We start from the raw sequence: 17,678 nt of genomic DNA, 5'->3' as shown, positions 1-17,678 counted from the left end.
GCAATCATTTCTCTGCACCAAATGAGATCTCTGGGAGGAACCCTGGACCCTGACTTCGTGTGGATACCCAAGAAATGCTGAGTAACACAGAAAGGGGACCTGGGGGGAGGGCCCAGGTACCCCAGGCCCGATCATCCGTTCCTGTGGGGGAGGGACCCTGGGTACAGCAGCTTCTGACAGCTGTTCATGTGGAGATACCCAGGGCTACCTTAGCCCGAGTGTGCGTGGGGTAGGGCAGCTGGGAGGGCAGCCATTCACATGAGGGTTACCTGGGGAATGGCCGCTCACAGGGTCAGGGCAGCCTGCAGTATGTCTGAGAAACAGCAGACGAGCACCTGGGGCTGCCAGGAGGCAGGAGTGTGTGAGCCCAGACCAGACCAACATCAGGTGAATGATGGGTCAGCAAGGATGGCCTGTTCTGAGGCTGGCTTCTGAGGCAAACCTCAGGGAAGGGAAGGGGCCCATGAGAAGTGGGGTGTTGCAGGAGCAGAGCACTGTGTGCAGAAGGGTAGTGTCGGCCTGGGGCTCCACTTACACCTGATCCCGCCAGAAGTGACCCCAAAAGCCCAAGTAAATAACCCACCAACTGTCTGTCTGCACCTGTCATGGTCCCGCCTTGTCTGTCTGCACCTGCATCCCGCCTTGCCTGTCTTTGTTTCTGAAGTGTATGTGGGGTGTGTGTAGGCACATCCAGTGGTGCTTCTGGGCCACTCCTGATGGTGTAGTTCAGGAGACCCTAGGCAGGGCCAGGGATTGAACCTTGGCCAGCCACATGCAAGGTCAGTACGAGGACCCTCCCCCGTGTGTTCTCTCCAGCCCCTCCATTTGTCAAGGGGCTGGGAAGTTGGCTCAGGTGGGGAGAAGGGCCTATGCCCATGTGGGAACCCACGTCCAACCCCCAGGCTTCTTCTACATCCATCCCTATCCCGAGCCCTGGGAGAGGGATCCTGAAGAAATCTCTTTTCCAGCAAAGGCGAGACCTCCCCCCTTCCCATTCCCAGAGGGGTGGGGAGCCCAGGGCAGGCCTCAACCATGCATGGGGATGGTAGGATGGGTGTGGGGTTCTGGGCTGGTCACAGCAGGCAGCACGAGTGTGCGCCCCCTCTCAGCACACCCCATGAAGAGACTGAGATGAAAGGCGGGTAATTAAAGCTACTCAGCTCTCCTCCAGGGAACCCTTTGTGGCGGCCTGAGAGCTGAGCAAACAGATGCCAGCCGGCTGCGGGCTCTGGAACACAAGGGCCGCTCACACAGAGCTTGGGTCAAAGTGCTCCTGCTCTGCAGATCAAAACTGCCCTTCCCCAGGTCAAAGCCTTTCTTGGGGGACCTTCACATCCCCTGCACCCCACAAGGACAGAGGTACACACAGACATGTAAGAAGCCTGAGGTTCTACTTGGGGGGGGGGGTGAAAAAGGAAAGTTCCAGAACATCTTGGAGGAGAGGCAGGCGTGTCGCTATTGGAGAGCCCCTGGGCAGCTCTCTGTGGGTGCCCGGAAGCAGCTGGGTCTACGGCCCCATCCAGACCTGGCAGTGCGGGTGAACCCCGTGTCCTCACCACGCCCAGCACCTGCCTTGTGAGTTAATAATGGGCCGGACGCCCGGCGCCAGCCTCGGATATTGGGTGCACTGAGTCGTAACGTGCTTGGCCCGGGCGGCGGGAGGGGGCCCAGAGAGCACCGTGTGCCTCGCTCACCGGGACCTGGCAGTACTCAGGAAGGAGCAGAGGTGCACGTGAGTGTCCACAAGTCCTGTCCAGGCTCCTGACATCTGGCAGCCCCGCTGATGCACCCCACGGCCCCAGGCTACCCGTGCCCAGTGGCCTGGTGCTGGCGGTGCAGCTGGTACAGCCGCTGGAGCAGTGTTTCCAGGTTCTCCCCAGTGGTGGCCGACAGGCCAATGACTGCATGCCCCAGGCGGGCCTGCAGCTCGGGCAGCTGGGCTCTGGCTTGCGGCAGGTCGATCTTGTTGGCGACGATGGCGTGGGGTCTCTGGGACAGGCCCTCTGCATACTGCTCCAGCTCAAACTTGAGGTCGGCCAGCTGAGTCCAGGGCGAGGGCACCGAGAGGTCCAGCACGAATAGCAGCACCCCACAACGCTCCACGTGACGCAGGAAGGCAAAGCCCAAGCCTCGGTTCTGGTGGGCACCACGTACGAGGCCAGGGATGTCAGCCACTGCGGGGAAAAGGCACTGACAGGGCCTAACAACCCAGAGACTGTCTGCTCACAGAGCAGTACCCTGAAACCCACCCACTCCATGTGAACTGGTGAACCAGGGGACAACTGTACCCAGCACTTGGCCTGGATCAGGCCCACCCTGGGGAAACTTAGGCCAATGTGAGGAAGACCTAACATTGGGCTCAGGGTGGTAGAAAATGGATACTTGCAGCCTTTCAATGATTTCTTATTTTGGTTTTTGGGTCACACCTGGCAGTGCTCAGGGGTTACTCCTGGCTCTACACAGAAATCGCTCCTGGCAGGCTCGGGGGACCACATGGGATGCTGGAATTCAAACCACTGTCCTTCAGTGTCTAAGGCAAACGCCCTATCGCTTCACTATCTCTACAGCCCTGCCTCACAATGATTTAATGGGACAGAAAGGACTACAGTGAACTCTGCAAGCACAAATCTCTAACAAACATTACCAACAGCTTACTTGTGTGTATTTGTTTTTGAGCCACACTCCACAGTACCCAGGGGTTACTCCTGGCTCTGCGCTCAGAAAGTACTGGCTGGCTCAGGGGACCATATGGGATGTGGGGGATCAAACCCAGGTTGGCTGTATGCAAGGCAAGCGTCCTTCCTTTTGTGTTATCACTAATTTAATTTTTCTGCTATCACTATTTTTAATGAGTACATTATTATCTTCTGATAGCGAGAAAAAAGTTTTCTCCTCTCAAAATAGCAAGGGCAAGCTTTTTAGAGGGCAGATTGTCTACGTGAGTGAGGCTGCTGGAGGAATAATTTTGTTGATCTGAAGCTTAAAGTCTGATCCTGGCTGGGCCAGAATGGGAAGTACGAAAGAGCCAATCCTGGGCCAGAAAGAGGCACAGTGGCAGGGACTGGCTTTCAGTATAGCAGGTTCAATCCCTGGCTCCCCACAGGGTCATCTGAGCACAGCCAGGAAGCACAGTAGAATGCTGGGGGAAGGAAATAGAAAGAGGGAGGGAGAGAAAAGGGGGCACAGAGAGAGAAAGGGAGAAGGAAGGAAGTAGGAGAGATGAAGGAGAAAAGAGGAGAGAGGAGGGAGGGAGAAAGAGGATGAAAGAGAGAGAAAGAGGGAGGAAAGAAGGAAGAGGGAGAGAGAGTGAAGGTGAATGGGAGAGGGAGGGAGGAAGAGAGAAAGGGGGAAGGTCTGGACCATAGCACAGCAGGTTTGCCTTGCACTAGGCTGACCCGGACAGACCTTGATTCCTTGGCATCCCATATTGTGCCCCAGACTGCTAGAAGTGATTTCTTTTATTTTCTTTTTTTTTTTTTTGGGGGGGGGTCACACTCAGCAGCGCTCAGGGGTTACTCCTGGCTCTATGCTCAGAAATCGTTCCTGGGGCTGGAGAGATAGCATGGAGGTAAGGCGTTTGCCTTTCATGCAGAAGGTCATCGGTTCGATTCCCAGCGTCCCATATGGTCCTCTGTGCCTGCCAGGAGCAATTTCTGAGCATGGAGCCAGGAATAACCCCTGAGCACTGCCGGGTGTGACCCAAAAACCACAAAAAAAAAAAAAAAAAAAAAAAAAAAAAAAAAAACAGAAATCGTTCCTGGCAGGCATGGGGGACCATATGGGATGCTGGGATTTGAACCACCAACCTTCTGCATGCAAGTCAAACGCTTTACCTCCATGCTATCTCTCCGGCTTCTCTAGGAGTGATTTCTGAGTGCACAGCCAGGAGTAATCTCTGAACACCACTGGGTATGGCCCAAAAACTAAAGAGAGAGGAAGGAAGGAAGAAAGGAAGGAAGGAAGGAAGGAAGGAAGGAAGGAAGGAAGGAAGGAAGGAAGGAAGGAAGGAAGGAAGGAAGGAAGGAAGGAAGGAAGGAAGGGGGAGAGAAGGAGAGAGCAAGACAGGAGGGAGGGGTAGAGAGAGGGATAGAGGGGAGACAGATCTGGAGGGGCACCTCGAGGGGCTATGCAGGGTTCCAACCCTACCTGCGACCTGCTGGTGGTCCTCATAGTGGATGACGCCCACGTGGGGCTTGAGGGTGGTGAACGGGTAGGCAGCCACCGCAGGCCTGGCATTGGAGATGGCCCGGAGGAGCGAGGACTTGCCAGCATTGGGGAACCCCACCTGCAAGGGAGGGTCAGTGAGGGCATGGGGCAATACCGAGACTGCCCTCCGTCCCGGGTTTGAGGGCCCCTTACCAGGCCGGCATGTGCCAGGGTCTTGAGCTCCAGGAGGAGGACCCGCTCCTGCCCAGGCTGACCAGGTGTGCAAGTGACTGGTGCGCGGTTGTCGTTGGCCAGGAAGAAGCGGTTGCCCTTTCCGCCTGCGCCACCCAGGGCAGCCACGTACTCATCGCCTGGGCGTGCCAGGTCGGCCACCACGACGTCTTGTTCCTTCACCAAGGTGCCTGTGGGGACCTGTGGGCCAGACAGGATGAGAGGGTCTGCCAGAGAGCGCAGGCAAGTCCAGACCAGGAAGGGGTGTGCAGGGCAGATAGCCCCTCCCAGATCAAAAGGGCAAGCCAGCCCCTCAAAGTGCTTCTGGGTTGGTCCAGGACCCCACTGCCAGCAGAGCACCTACCTTCACATAGAGTACAGGTCCACAGCGTCCGAAACAGTTCTTCCTGCTGCCGTCCTCCCCGTCAAAGCCTCGGTACTGGGACAGCACTGATGCCAGCGACTTGACCTGCTGGTTGGCTAAGAGGTGGAGAGGACATCCCTGAGTCCCTATCTGGCCTGGACACCCAGCGGTCGCAGTAGTCACTACCGGACCCTTGGAGTGCCACTTGGGGGGGAAGGGACTGTGCACAGCAGTAAAATGTCAACTTCTGTTTCTTGTTTTTTGTCTGTTTGTATTTGGGGGGGTCACACTTGGTAACGCTCAGGGGTTACTCTTGGCTCTACACTCAGAAATTGCTCCTGGAAGGCTCGGGGGACCATACGGGATGCCAGGATTCGAACCACCGTCCTTCTGCATGCAAGGCAAATGCCCCACCTCTATGCTATCTCTTTGGCCCCTCAACTTCCGTTTTCTTTCAGGAAGTAGAATTATGAGGTGCTCAGGGTGGTTCAGTGCCTGACACCTGCATGCTACATGCTGCATGTTCATGTCTACCACCCCCTACATCAAGTGAGATCCCAGTGTGTGCAACCCTCTGGACATGAGCTGCATGTAAGCTTCATTGATGCATAGGGCCAATGTGGGGCAGCACATGGATTGGGGGAAAATACCTGTTGACTTTTCTTTTTTTTTTAGTTTTTGGGTCACACCCAGCGGTGCTCAGGGGTTACTCCTGGCTATCTGCTCAGAAATAGCTCCCGGCAGGCATGGGGGACCATATGGGACACCGGGATTTGAACCAACCACCTTTGGTCCTGGATTGGCTGCTTGCAAGGCAAACGCTGCTGTGCTATCTCTCCGGGCCCCTGTTGACTTTTCTTGTTTAGAGGTTGCTCCCTGGGATGCTTAGGGGCCATGCGGGGCTGGGGCTTGAACCCTCGGTTCCAGCATGCAGAGCATGGACCTCAGCTTCTGAGTCACCCTGGGCACCGAAAATACATTTTAATTTTGAAAGCAAAACTTTTTGGGTGAGTCACGTTGGACAGTACTCAGGGGTCACGCCTGGAGGTGCTCAGGAGACAATGAGTAGTTATGGGGTTCTAACAAGGGCTGGTCATAGGCAAGCCAGTGTCCCTACAGCCCTAACTTGCTTCTGGCACCCCTGGCTACAGAGAGAACAGTCTCCAGCACCGACCCAGTGAATGATGTTTGGGTGCTCACAAGTTAATGAGCACAGTCTTGGAGTGATGAAACTGGCCAAGTTGGGGCTTGTGCATCTTTTTTTTTTTGGGGGGGGGGTCACACCGGGAGTGCTTGGGGTTACTCCTGGCTCTATGCTCAGAAATCACTCCTGGCAGGCTCGGAGGACCATATGCGATGCCAGGATTCGAACCACCGACCTTCTGCATGCAAGGCAAACGCTTTGCCTCCATGCTATCTCTCCGGCCCCATAGGAATTTATAGCCTATTTAATTTTGTTTGTTTTGTTTAGTTTTTGGCCACACCTGGTGATGCTCAGGAGTTACTCCCGGCTGTGCGCTCAGAAATCGCTCCTGGCTTGGGGGATCGAACAGCGATCCATCCTAGGCTAGCGCGCACAAGGCAGATGCCTTACCAATTGTGCCACCGTTCTAGCCCCTGGGGCTTGTGCATCTTAAAGGCAAAAATTCACTTGGTTGAAGAGAAAAAAGTCAGGGGCTGGGGCAAGAGCACAGTGGTTTAACCCAGGTTTGTTCCCTGGCATTCCATATGGCCCCTGGAAATTGCCAGGAGTGATTCCTGAGCACAGAGCCAGGAGTAACCTGAGTGCCACCCGGTGTGGCCCAAAAACCAAAATCACAACAGAAAAACAAGATTACAAAGTTTGGTTTTAAATTCAAATTTTCAGGGCCAAAACGATAGTACAGTGGTAGAGCACACACAGCTGATCCAGGACAGCCCTGGGTTCCACTCTTGGCATCCCAAATGATCCCCTGAACATGCCAGGAGCGATTTCTGAGCAGAGGCAGGAGTAACCCCTGAGCACTGCTGAGTATGGCCCCAAAACAAAAAAACTGAAGTGAATCAGTGGCAAAGCTCAGGCCTGGCATCATGAGAGCTGAGTCCAGCCCTCCAGGACACTTCCTGGCACAGAGAGAGATGCGCAGCTGCCCCCACCCTGCCTGGTCCTGGGTACCTGCCTTGAAGGATGACATGGCCGCCATTGCCACCGTCGCCGCCATCCGGGCCACCGAACTCCTTCCGGGGCTCGCTGTGGAAGCAGCTCATCCCGTGTCCTCCGTGGCCCCCCCGAACTAGCACTCGCCGATGGTCCACAAAATACCTCTTCTGCAGAAAGAGACAAGTCAAGGTGCTGCTCATGACTCACCTCCCTTTGGGGACCAGGAGCCGGCAGAAGCACCCCTCTGCCAGCCAGGAAGGACCTGGATTGAGACCTCAGTGAGACAGGGGAGTGTGGGGCAGAGCTCATGCCCAGCTGTTGGGCACTGAGGGAATCAGCCCTGGTGGCCCCCGGGTGGCCAGACTCAGGACAATACAGTCTGAGAGTAGCCCCACTACTGTCTGTGGGACCAGCTCAGCCACCAAACTATTCTTGTGTGGGATCATAAAATTTGGGGGAAGAAGAAATAGTACAGGGCCAGAAAGATAGCAAAACGGTAGGGTGTTTTCCTTGCACGTGGCCAACCCAGGATGAATCTGTGTTCGATCCCAGCATTCCATATTATTACCTGAGCCTGCCAGGGGCAACTTCTGAGCTCAGTGCCAGGAGGAACTCCTTAGCAATGCCAGGGGTGACCCAAAAACCAAAAATAAAGAAATAATAGTATAGGGGTTAAGGTATTTGCCTTGCATATGGCTGACTCCTGTTATATCCCCAGCACCACACAGGATTCCCCTAGGCCCCTGCCAGGAGATACCTGAGCATGGGTGTGGTCCCCTCAAATTTCTTCTTTTGGTTTTTAGGCCATACCTGGTGGCGTTCAGGGGTCACTCCTGGTTCTGCACTCAGTAATTGCTGCTGTCAGGAGCTCCTGACAGCAATAGCACAGTGATAGGGTATTTGCCTTGCACATGACCAACCCAGAACAGACCCGGGTTCGATTCCCAGCATCTTATTATGTCCCCCCAGCCTGGCAGGAACAATTTCTGAGTGCACAACCAGGAGTAATCTCTGAGCACTGCCAGGTGTGACCCCCAAAAAAACATTGCTCCTGGGGCCTGGCGGTCGCGCTACAGGTAAGGTGCCTGTCTTGCCTGCGCTAGCCTAGCGTCCCATATGGTCCCCCAAGCCAGGAGCGACTTCTGAGCGCATAGCCAGGAGTAACTCCTAAGCGTCACTGGGTGTGGCCCAAAAAGCAAAACAAAAACAAAAACAAAAAAAAAAAAAACAAAAAAGACAAAAAAAACATTGCTCCTGGCTGGCTCGGGGAACCATATGGGATGCTGGGGATCAAACCCAGATCTGTCCCAGGTTGGTTGGCCACATGCAAGGCAAATGCTGTACCGCTGTGCTATCACTCTGACCCATACCCCCAAATTTTTTAGAAAGTTCTCAAAGAGTTGAGCTTATGCTTTGCATGCAGGAGGCCTTGTTCAATCCCTTACACCACATAGTCCCCCTAAGTAGAGTACGGAACAGATTCTTAGCACTGATGACTATACCAAAACCAACAAGGAGGGGCGGCGAGGTGGCACTAGAGGTAAGGTCTTTGCCTTGCAAGTGCTAGCCAAGGAAGGACCTTGGTTCAATCCCCCGGCGTCCCATATGGTCCCCCTAAGCCAGGGGCAATTTCTGAGCGCTTAGTCAGGAGTAACCCCTGAGCATCAAACGAGTGTGGCCTGAAAAAAAAAAAAAAACCAACAAGAAAACCTATTTCTAAAAAGATGTCTCAGAGGGGACAGAGCAATAGTACAGTGTCTGTGTGTGTGTGTGTGGGGGGGGGTGTTTGCCTTGCATGCAGCCAACCCGGGTATGATCCCTAGCATCCCTTATGGCCCCAGAGCATAGCCAGGAGGGATTCCTGAGTGCAGAGCCAGGAATAAGTCCTGAGCGTTGCTGGGTATGTCCCGAAAATAAAAAAATCAAAAGTCAGGATAGAATGATAAAATAGCAGGGAGGGTGTTTGCTTTGCATTTGGCAACGTGGGTATGATCCCTGGCACCCCATGGGTTCATGGAGTGATTCCTAAATGCAGAGCCAGGAGTAAGCCCTGATCACTGTTGGGTATAGCCCAAAATAAACCAAAAAATAGAGATGTCTGAATGCAAATTTAAGAAACCACTCCTGCAGAGGACCGTCTCTTGAGGGCAAATGTGAATCCTGGCAGGCGTAGAAATCGTCCATGAGGGGGCCAGTGGGGGGGCATTTGCCTTGCATGCAGCCCACCAGGGCTTGACTCCAGACATCCCATATAGTCTCCGAAGCTTGCCAGGAATAATTTCTGAGCACAGAGCCAGGAGTAACCCCTGAACACCACCAGATGGGGTCCAAAAAAACAAAACAAAACAACAAAAAAAGAAATTGCCACACTTTCGAAAATGTCCTTCAGAGATGCCTTCAGCTCTTCTCAAGCAGAAACAAACCACCCTCTATCTACTTCTAGGGTGGAGGAGTTGAAGTAGCGGGGGGGAGGTGAGCCCGGGGTGGAGGCAGGGAACTTTGCCCCCACATTTGGGACCCAGTGTACTGGCCCAGCCTTGTGCCCTTCTTAGCAGCCTGCCTGCAGGCTGGTGCCCAACCCTCGCCCACACACAGCCTTTGGTGGGAGCGGGGTCCGCCCTCCCATCCACAGCTCCAAGGTCCAGCTTTGAAAAGAAAACAAAACATTTGAATTGTTGTGTCTGCACAGAAAACCGAGCTTTGGCGCCACCACGTGGGAAAACCATGAGTTGCTCCTAAGAAAGGTTCTGCAGTGGATCAATTAGTCTGGAGCTGGGGCAGAGCCGGGTCAGCCGGGTTCAAGCCCAGCATGGCCAAAACATGGGGGCGGGGGCGGGGGCAGGAGAGAAAACGACGCCTCACTTTCCTCTTCTTGGGAGAGGAGAGGCGAGCCACACAGAGCTTCAGACAAGCGAATGTGCAGGGGTCTGACCTGGGCCTGGTCTGACCTGAAAAATTCCCTTTCCACCCTTGCACTCTTCTGGGAGGAAAAGCAGCAGCTCAGAAACGCCTCCATCTTCTTCAAATTCATGAAAATCCCAGTTTCTCTTTAGCTGTGGTTTTAGGCTGAACCTGCGGTGCTCCTGGCTGTTGCCGGGGATTACTTAGAGTACATGGGATTTGATACCCAAGAAATACACACACAGTGGCTGGACAGAGAGCACAGTGGTAGGGCGTTTGCCTTGCACGGTGCAGACCCAGGGCGGACTGTGGTTCAAATCCCGGCATCCCATATAGTCCCCCTGTGCCTGCCAGGAGTGATTTCTGAGCGCAGAGCCAGAATAACCCAAGTGTCACCGGGTGCCCAAAGAAACCAAAAAACAAAAACACACACACACACACACACACACACACACACACACACACACACACACACACGCGAGGCTGGATAGCACCGCGGTAGGGCTTTTGCTTTGCATACAGCTGACCCAGGATGGACCTAGGTTCAATTCTCGGCATCCATATGGTCCCCTGAGCCTGCCAGGAGCAATTTCTGAGCAAAGAGCCAGGAGTAATCCCTGAGTGCCGCTGAGTGTAACCCCAAAATACCAAAAAGAAAAAAACCCAAACAAACCATTAAGAAAAGAAACACGGGGCCGGAGAGATAGCACAGCGGTAAGGCATTTGCCTTAGACACAGAAGGACGGTGGTTCGAAATCAGCATCCCATATGGTCCCTCGAGCCTGCCAGGAGCGATTTCTGAGCATAGAGCCAGCAGCAACCCCTGAGCACTGCCGGGTGTGACCCAAGAAATTTTTAAAAAATTAAAAAAAAAAAAAAAAAAAAGGAAACACACACACACCACGGGACTGGAGAGATAGCATAGTGGTAGGGCATTTGCCTTGCACACCACTGACCTGAGACAGTCAGTGACCTAACCCAGGTTCAACTCCCAGTATCCCATATGGTCTCCTTGCCTGCCAGGAGCGACTGCCGAGTACAAAGCCAGGAGTAATCCTTGAGCACCACCAAGTGTGGGCCAAAAAAACAAAAAACAAAACAAAAAAAAGACACACACACACACACACACATTCTCTCTCTCTCTCTCTCTCTCTCTCTCTCTCTCTCTCTCTCTCTCTCTCTCTCTCTCTCTCTCTCTCTCTCTCTCTCTAAGTCTGTCTCTCTCCAAAGCAAAAATACAAGTTTATTCTGCACTTTTTTTGAGGAAGGTTTTAGGTCACACCCAGTGATAGTCAGGGTTTACTACTGGCTCACACCTCAGGGTTCCTCCTAGTGGAACCTGGGGGAGCTATGTGTAATACTGGGATGGAACCTGGGTGGGCTGTAGGTGAGGCAGATGCCAAGGCCACCCTAACTCAGACAGGACTGGAGGGTAGCTCCACCTAGGCCCTAGAGCACGTCAGGGGAAGGATCCCACAAGGAGTGTGTGGAACTCACCAGCTTCTTCTCAGAGACCAGCTTCTTCCTTGGGGGTTCCCGACGCTGGGCGCAGCATTTCTGACGGACAGAGAGCAGCTGTGGGGCTGCCCACGGCAGGAGAGACCCTGCAAGCAGAGCACAGTGCCCCATGGGTTGGGGCCTTGCCAGGAACAGCTGTGCAGGAACCATGGTCCCTAACAGAGGCAGATTAGCAAAGTCAAAGGCTGGTCTCAACCCGAACCTGAACTTCACACAGAAACTAAAGTATGGTATACTTGGCACATGGCATTTAGATGCTCAAGGTGTTTTTCTATTTTTTGTTTTTGTTTTTGGGTTACACCTGGAAGCGCTCAGGGGTGACTCCTGGCTCTACGCTCAGAAATTGCCCCTGGTAGGCACAGGCGACCATATGGGATGCAGGGATTCGAACCACCGTCTTTCTGCATAAAAGGCAAACGCCTTACCTCCAAGCTATCTCTCTGGCCCCGCTCAAGGTGTTTCTAAACCAAGTAAGGGAATGAGAACTTTTTCAGGCTACCCGCTTGATGGGTTGAGGGGCCATGGTCCCACATTCCTATCAGAACTGAACTGCCTGGGGGTCAGATTTATGCATGTTCCATCTCCCACCTGAACTTACTCCCCTGCAAAACAGCATAGGCTGTTCACTAAAAACTTCACAAAAGCAATTGGGCCAGCATGAAGGCTGCAAGGTGCCACACCTCCTCACCCCACATCACAGGGCTCCATCCCTGAGCAAGCCAGGAGCTTCCCTTGAGCACTGCAGGGTATGATTCAGAACCCATAGGCCAAAAAAAGCAAGCAAGGTGACCATCAAAGTGAAACATCTTCCAAAATACAAGCACGGATAGAAGTAGAGCATCATGCTGAGTGAAATGAGTCAGAGGGACAGGAACAGAGAATGAGGGCACTCATTTAGGAAATGTTTAAAAAAAAATTCATGGGCCCAGAGAGATAGCACAGCGGCATTTGCCTTGCAAGCAGCTGATCCAGGACCAAAAGTGGTTGGTTCAAATCCCGGTGCCCCATATGGTCCCCCGTGCCTGCCAGGAGCTATTTCTGAGCAGACAGCCAGGAGTAAACCCTGAGCACCGCTGGGTGTGCCCCCCCCCCAAAAAAAAATTCATGTGAAACTGAAGAAATAGCATGGAGGTAGGGCGTTTGTCTTGCATGCAGAAGGACGGTGGTTCGAATCCTGGCATCCCATATGGTCCTCAGAGCCTTCCAGGAGCGATTTCTCTAAGCATAGAGCTAGAAGGAACTCTTGAATGCTACCAGGTGTGACCACCACCCCCCCAAAAAAAAATCCATGAGACTAATACCCAAAGACTACAGATATGGGAGAGGGTGCAGTTAGGACAGAAAAGGGACCACCAGGGGCCAGCGAGATAGCATGGAGGTAAGGTGTTTGTCTTCCATGCAGAAGGATGATGGTTCGAATCCCAGCATCCCATAGGGTTTCCCATGCCTGCCAGGGATGATTTCTGAGCATAGAGCCAGGAGTAACTCCTGAGCGCTGCCGGGTGTGACCCAAAAATAAAAAATAAGAAAGAAAAGGGACCATCAGGACAATAATAGTTGGAAATGAGCACTCTGGACAAGACTTAGGTGTTGAAAGGAAGCAAAGGGATATTTATGATACCCCAATGGTAAGAATATTGCAAGTCACAGTGCCTAAGAGAAGAAGGGGGAGAGGAAAGAAACAGAGTGGTGTGTCTGCCATAGAGGCAGGTAGAGGGGCACAGAGAGAAATTGAGGAAATTGGTGTTGGGATATAAACATTTAAAGAGATGGTTGTTGGGCCAGAGTGATGTTGCAGTGGTAGGGTGTTTGGATGGATCCAGATTTGATCCCTGGCATCCCATATGGCCCCGAGCCTGGCAGGTGCGATTTCTGAGTGCAGAGCCAGGAGTAACCCGAGTGCTGCTGGGTGTAGCCCCCCCCCCCCAAAAAAAAGAGATGAATGTTGGAACACTGCACGAATGACTGAAACACAACCAACAACAACTTTCATCTCATGGTGATTCAATTAAAAAAATTTGGGGTGGGGCCCGGAGAGATAGCACAGCGGCGTTTGCAATGCCGATCCAGGACCAAAGGTGGTTGGTTCGAATCCCAGTGTCCCATATGGTCCCCCATGCCTGCCAGGAGCTATTTCTGAGCAGACAGCCAGGAGTAACCCCTGAGCACCGCCGGGTGTGGCCCAAAAACAAACAAACAAAAAAAAAATTGGGGCGGGAGGCGGAGAGAGAGCATAAAGGCAGGGCATTTGCCTTGCATGCAAAAGGATGTGGTTCAAAGCCCGGCATCCCATACGGTCCCCCGAGCCTGCCAGGAGCGATTTCTGAGCGTGGAGCCAGGAGTAACCCCTGAGCGCTGCCGAGTGTAATAAAAAAAAATTGGGGGGGGGGGAGTCGGAGAGATAGTGCAGCAGTAGGGCATTTGCCTTGAACAAGGCTAACCCTGGTTTGAACCTAGGCGTCCCATATGGGCCCGAGCCTGCCTGGAGGATTTCTGAGTACAAAGCCTGGAGTTACCCTTGAGCACTGCCCAGTGTGGCCTCAAAACAACAGCAACATAATTTTTTTTTTTTTACTTTTGGAACACACCTGTTGAGGCTCAGGGGTTAATCCCAGGTCTGCATTCAGAAATTACTCCTGGCATAATTGGGGGAATTATATGGAATACTGGGGATCAGATCTCGTTGGTTGCATGCAAGGTAAATGCCCTACCCATTGTGCTGTCATTCTGGTCCCCAATAAAATTATCTTCTAAAACAATTTAATGCATGCAGCCAAACTGGGTTCAGTCCCGGGCACTGCATGTGATTTAGTCCCCTAAGCATGACCAGGAGTGATCTCTAAGCTGTCACGTGCCCACCCAAATCAATCTCAGGACAGGCCAAGCATGCATGAAGTCCTTTGCCCAGCCCCTCCACCTGGAGGTCCCAGTACCAGCCCTCGACTACGCACCCAAGCACCGCTGAGTGTGGACCCTGTTAAAGCAACCATTTATTTACTCAAAATCTCCTGCGTTATCTCCTGCGGTTTGAAATGGTGAAACTGGAATTCAGAGAGAAGCAAGGTATTTGGCTGCCACTACATCCATCTGCTCACAGGGCCGAGGGTTCAGGGGCTGTTGAAAGAGGGCAAGAGGAAAAAGTTTTCCACACATCAGGGAGGGGCCCCCCAGATCCTGAGCCACGATGCCAGTCCACTTCTAGGGGTGGGGCCTCACTAGCAGGCAGGCACACGTGGCCCAGAGAGAAAAGGTGTGTAGGACTACCCTGTTCTTATAAACAACTGTGTGGAAGGCTCCTTGATGCAAAAAGGTCAAGCCCCGCCATGCTGGGGTGCGTGCATGCATGCATGCAACTTCAGATCACTTTGGGGGGGGGGGATAAATAAATCTACCGCTCTAAGGCTCTTCTTTAAAAAGTCACCTGCGGGGCCGGGCGGTGGCGCTGGAGGTAAGGTGCCTGCCTTGCCTGCGCTAGCCTAGGACGGACCGCGGTTCGATCCCCCGGCGTCCCATATGGTCCCCCAAGAAGCCAGGAGCAACTTCTGAGTGCATAGCCAGGAGTAACCCCTGAGCGTCACAGGGTGTGGCCCAAAAAACAAAACAAAACAAAAAAAAGTCACCTGCAAGATCTGCACCGGTGACTGAACGCTTTGCTGGGGTGCCCAGCCCCGGACCAGGCTGGAGGGGGAAATGCTTTGATGCTGAAGAGTCGGGAAACTTCTTCCAAATCTTGCACCGGGGACCCCCAAAGGGGACCCCCCCAAGGGTGACCGACTGTGCCACTCAGGAGCCGGACACAGGAGCGGGCAAGGCCCTGGAGGGCTCCGGAATGCCCCGGTGACCAAGACCCACTCGGATCCGCGGCTTCCAACCACTCGGGCCCGGCCCGTCCAGCTGCTTCTTCGCCTGGGCCGCTCCACCAGCCAGTCCGTACAGCTGTCATCCACCTCCAGCCGTAAGGAAAAATGGAGGCCGGAAGTGACGCCAAACAGCGCGCCCACTTCCGGCGCTTTGACCCCGCGACCGCTCCCTTTCTCCAGAAACCGACCGGGTGTGTCCCACCCCCCTCGGGACGTCACTTCCAGGCGCGCCCGGGTCAGGCGCATGCGCACTGAACTGTGCGTGAAAATACGGACAGGCGCTAAGGTCACCTGCGGAGCATTTGCCCCCTAAGCATGCACTAGACTAGGGCGATGGGGAAGCCACGAAGCACGCCACGCGGGGCAGGGTTTGAAGAATCAGTTTTATTGGCAGATCACAACCCCCTTTGCACAACCCCAGTCCCGGGTTGTGATCCTCCAGATGCTTAGGCGGGGCCCCTGTAGGTCCAGGTCCAGGGCTGCTGCTGCTGCTGCTGCTGCAGGGACCCCCACTCCAGGATGGGCCTGGATGAGGGCATGAAGGGGCAGCGGCCCCAAGCTGTGCACACGGACACCACGTTCAATAAATGTTCTGTTATTGGTCATTAAATATATTAACAGAGGGCAGCGGGTATAAATTAAGAAATCAATGTATAAACTATCTGACAAAGTGCTTTTTAAAATATATACACAACATTCAAGAAATTCTTAATGTAAGACATTTCAGATTGCAGTTTTGGGAGACTTTTTCTTTAAGTGTCCTTTTTTTCCAAAAAAGAATACAGCACTTTTACACACACACACACACACACACACACACACACACACACACACACACATACACGTGCGCATGTGGGCACACGCACACACACAAAACATACACACAAAAGGCATATTCCCAAATTGGCAAGGAATAAAAATAAATGATTTTCACAGTTACCTAAAATGTGTTTAACATTTCCAGTGGGAAAACCTAGCCCCCAGTTGCATTTGCACATTGGTTGAAAGAAAGTGGTTAGGAAGGAACAGAAAGAAGGGATGTCGGGAGTCCCTCAGGAGAAGGCACGGCAGTACCTATACCCTCAAACCACTGAGTACCGCACAGTGAACCCTTAGCAGCATTTCAGGTCTGGGGAACCCACTGCCCACAAAGGCATGCTCATGTGCCATCACAGGTTCAGCTGCTCTGGGAAGAGGGACATAACTGCTGCGGGCCGTTGGATCACCTGTTTGAGCCGTGGCTCTTCAACAGGAAGATAGAATAGTTGTGGCTTCCATGTCTCCCAGTGTGGGCCAGCAGGATTTATTTGTTCAAGCAAAAATCCCAGAAACCATGAAAATGCCTTATAAACCGTGAAATACTTCAAAATAAACATAAAACGTATGAATGACAAAGCATCTCAGTCAGCCCAATCGATCCAGAATTGGCTTTTGTTATCTTTTCTTAGTGGTTCTTGGATATACTTCAGTATTTAAAGGACTTGTAGCAAATATGGATAGTATTATCCAAGGAAAGTCAGATAAAACATCCATATTTGTTACTTTCGGGAAATGTATGGTTTAACTATTTTAACCAGACCTTTCCTAGTGAGTTGTCTTACTTTTTTTTTGTACAGAATAAAAATATGATTCAATGTCCTATGAATGTAAAATTCAATTTTTCTATATAGAACTTTTAAAAGGAAGAGTAATGTCATCAGAGTTCTTTGTGGGTGTGTGTGTGGGGTCACACCCGGCATTGCTCAGGGGCTACTCCTGGCTCTACACTCAGGAATTACTCCTGGCAGTGCTGGGGGACCATATAGAGTGCCAAGGATTGAACCGAGTGTCGGCAGCATGCAAGGCAAGCAACCCCCTTCTGTACTATCTTTCAACTCCTCAGGATTCTTAAAAGAATTTTAGATGTCCCTTGAAGAAAAGGAATGCTCACTCACAGAGCTGAACAAGCACATCCTAGAAGAAATCAGATAAAACACACAAACTGCCTATTAAGAGGAAGTTGCTGCTAATACTTTAGAATATGAATTTTGAACTGAACATATTCAATATTTAAATTCCAAGATATCTGTTTGGTAAACAAGGGTCAAAGTCAATGTCACTTCAGGGAATGACTCCCTGGTCACTCTCCCCAGGCCAGGCAATCGTACCTTCATGGATTCAGTTTTTGAAGTAATGTCACTGATCCCTCTCTACATTTTTTTCTTTTTCTTTTTTTTTATACAAAACTGAGCTTTCTAGTGGGGGCGGAAAACGGTGAGAGACAAACACTGAGCAAAGCTGCTCACACCTCTCCCAAGGATGGGCCTTGATTCGGTCACTGAGGCTCAGAAACCCCCAGACACACACACAGACACACACACACAGACACTGCTCACAAACTCTCTCTCACACACACACACACACTGCTCACAAACTCTCCCAAGGATGGGCCTTGATTCGGTCACTGAGGCTCAGAAACCCCCAGACACACCCAGACACACATACACACACACACACACACACACACAAACACACACAC

At 52.4% G+C, this 17,678-nt stretch overlaps 1 protein-coding gene and 1 long non-coding RNA gene across 2 annotated transcripts; both read right to left on the bottom strand.

Moving 5' to 3' along the window:
• Positions 1–1,481: 1,481 nt before the first annotated feature.
• On the bottom strand, positions 1,482–15,093 carry MTG2 (mitochondrial ribosome associated GTPase 2). The gene is made up of 8 exons (XM_049776375.1): positions 14,921–15,093; positions 14,252–14,414; positions 11,280–11,455; positions 6,908–7,048; positions 4,742–4,864; positions 4,360–4,578; positions 4,147–4,285; positions 1,482–2,174 (listed from the first exon to the last, which is right to left on the bottom strand). Exons 3-8 carry the CDS (start codon positions 11,448–11,450, stop codon positions 1,804–1,806), a joined length of 1,164 nt encoding a protein of 387 aa, XP_049632332.1. The 5' UTR covers positions 11,451–11,455; positions 14,252–14,414; positions 14,921–15,093; the 3' UTR covers positions 1,482–1,803.
• A 431-nt stretch (positions 15,094–15,524) lies between these two features.
• Positions 15,525–17,642, bottom strand: LOC126013339 (uncharacterized). Its single transcript, XR_007497521.1, has 2 exons — positions 17,575–17,642; positions 15,525–17,449 (listed from the first exon to the last, which is right to left on the bottom strand). It is a non-coding gene; the product is annotated as an uncharacterized LOC126013339 (long non-coding RNA).
• Between the last annotated feature and the right edge of the window lie 36 nt (positions 17,643–17,678).

The sequence above is a fragment of the Suncus etruscus genome, chromosome 7 (assembly GCF_024139225.1).
Source record: "Suncus etruscus isolate mSunEtr1 chromosome 7, mSunEtr1.pri.cur, whole genome shotgun sequence".
NCBI lineage: Eukaryota > Metazoa > Chordata > Mammalia > Eulipotyphla > Soricidae > Suncus > Suncus etruscus.
The sequence above is the reverse complement of the archived record's forward strand: the minus strand, read 5'-3'. Positions and strand labels throughout refer to the sequence as shown.

Bases quoted from the DNA above. Each gene is read 5' to 3' on its own strand.
- MTG2 (XM_049776375.1), bottom strand. From the start codon at position 11,450: ATGGTTCCTGCACAGCTGTTCCTGGCAAGGCCCCAACCCATGGGGCAC. The intron at 4,865-6,907 runs CTTCAAGGCAGG...TGTCCTCTCCAC, and splicing joins GCAATGGCGGCCATGTCATC to CTCTTAGCCAACCAGCAGGT. The intron at 4,286-4,359 runs GTAAGGGGCCCT...CCTCCCTTGCAG, and splicing joins CCCTGGCACATGCCGGCCTG to GTGGGGTTCCCCAATGCTGG.